Source organism: Ursus maritimus, unplaced genomic scaffold (genome assembly GCF_017311325.1).
Source record: "Ursus maritimus isolate PB19 unplaced genomic scaffold, ASM1731132v1 scaffold_34, whole genome shotgun sequence".
NCBI lineage: Eukaryota > Metazoa > Chordata > Mammalia > Carnivora > Ursidae > Ursus > Ursus maritimus.
Genome location: NW_024426008.1, coordinates 20657371 through 20658555, shown reverse-complemented (window position 1 = coordinate 20658555; position 1185 = coordinate 20657371). Strand labels below are relative to the sequence as shown.

The window sequence follows — 1185 nt, the reverse complement described above, 5'->3', positions numbered from 1 at the left end:
TTTTTTTTTTTTTTCCTGCCTGATCCATGTCCAACTTCCCTCCACCCCCACCCCCCACCCCCAGCAGTCCGGCCTGCCCCGCGCTCACCAGGATCCGCCGCAAGCTGCAACCCGGATAAAAATAATAATGCAATCCAGGCGGCGGAGGCAGGGGCGAGCGCGAAGACACTGGCAGGAGGCGATTTCCCCGCGTGTACCGGAAACCGGCCGAGTGCCGGGACCAGGGCACGGGTGTCCCCTGGAGCCCGCACTGCTGCGCCCCGCCCCGCGCGGTGCAACTGCGCCCAGGCTGCGAGGCCTGGTGCGGGGCACCCGGAACACGGGGCTCGGTGTGCGCCCGCAGCCGGAGGGCGCCCAGGGACTGGCACGCCGGACCGGTTATTTGGGGAAGTGAATCGCGACACCTTTGCAGATGGCATGGCCCTGTTTTTCAACGCAAACGGGAGGAGGGAAGACGGCCGGATGGAGGGGGAGACCAGAGGAAGGGGTAAATCAGGTTGGGATGGGAATAAAGCAAACTCGAAAGCAGGGAGCGAGAAGGAAGGGGTGCGTGTCATCGTTGGGAGGAGGCTTCCACCCGGTCTCCCCGCCTCCCGCCCTCGCCACCCCCTCCCTCCTTCCCCCGCCCCCCCGCAGCCCTTCCCCTTCTCCGGCGAACGCCACCACTGCTGCCCGGGTGCGCGCGGGTCCTGTTTGTGACAGTCAGGCAGAGAGGATTATCCGGATCATGGCCTCCCGGCTCGCAGCCACCGTGGCTCTCCCGGGCCCCAGCGAGCCCCTAGCACCCGGACGACCGCGGGCGACCCACGCCCGAGGTTCCCGCGGCTCAAGCTGGGGGAAGACGCCAAGCAAAAGAAAACAAACCCCGGGAGGGGGAGGGCAGGGTAACTGAGCCCGGCGGGCACCTCCGACCTCCTTCTTTGGGGCCTCCTCCCTCCCTCCCCGCAGTGCCGCCCGGGCCGGACACCCCGAACTTCAACACCCGAGCCCGCGCGGCCGCCAGGTACCAGAGGCAGGGCCGTCCGCAGAGCCCCGGGCGCAGCGCCCCGGTAACCCCTTTGCCTAAAGGCCTGACTACCGGTCAGCGTCCTCATCCCCGCCCGAGGGAACGCGCAAAGTGGAGGTGACACCTCCGATCCGGCACTCACCCGCCCCGCGGCGGCGGCTGCCGCCTCTTCGGCGCGC

The 1185-nt window shown here is 68.6% G+C and overlaps 2 protein-coding genes across 2 annotated transcripts in view; one reads left to right on the top strand and one right to left on the bottom strand.

The window, feature by feature from the left end:
- SMARCA2 (SWI/SNF related, matrix associated, actin dependent regulator of chromatin, subfamily a, member 2) overlaps nt 1–1185 on the bottom strand; it is a 171003-nt gene that overhangs the window by 167870 nt on the left and 1948 nt on the right. The gene's annotated exons all lie outside the window — the stretch shown is intronic.
- The window catches only part of LOC103663228, a 10907-nt gene continuing 10449 nt past the window's right edge, over nt 728–1185 (top strand). Inside the window, exons 1-2 of the mRNA XM_040620134.1 lie at nt 728–815; nt 949–1080. Coding sequence (XP_040476068.1) covers nt 728–815; nt 949–1080 — 220 coding nt within the window. The remainder of the gene's footprint in view (nt 816–948; nt 1081–1185) is intronic.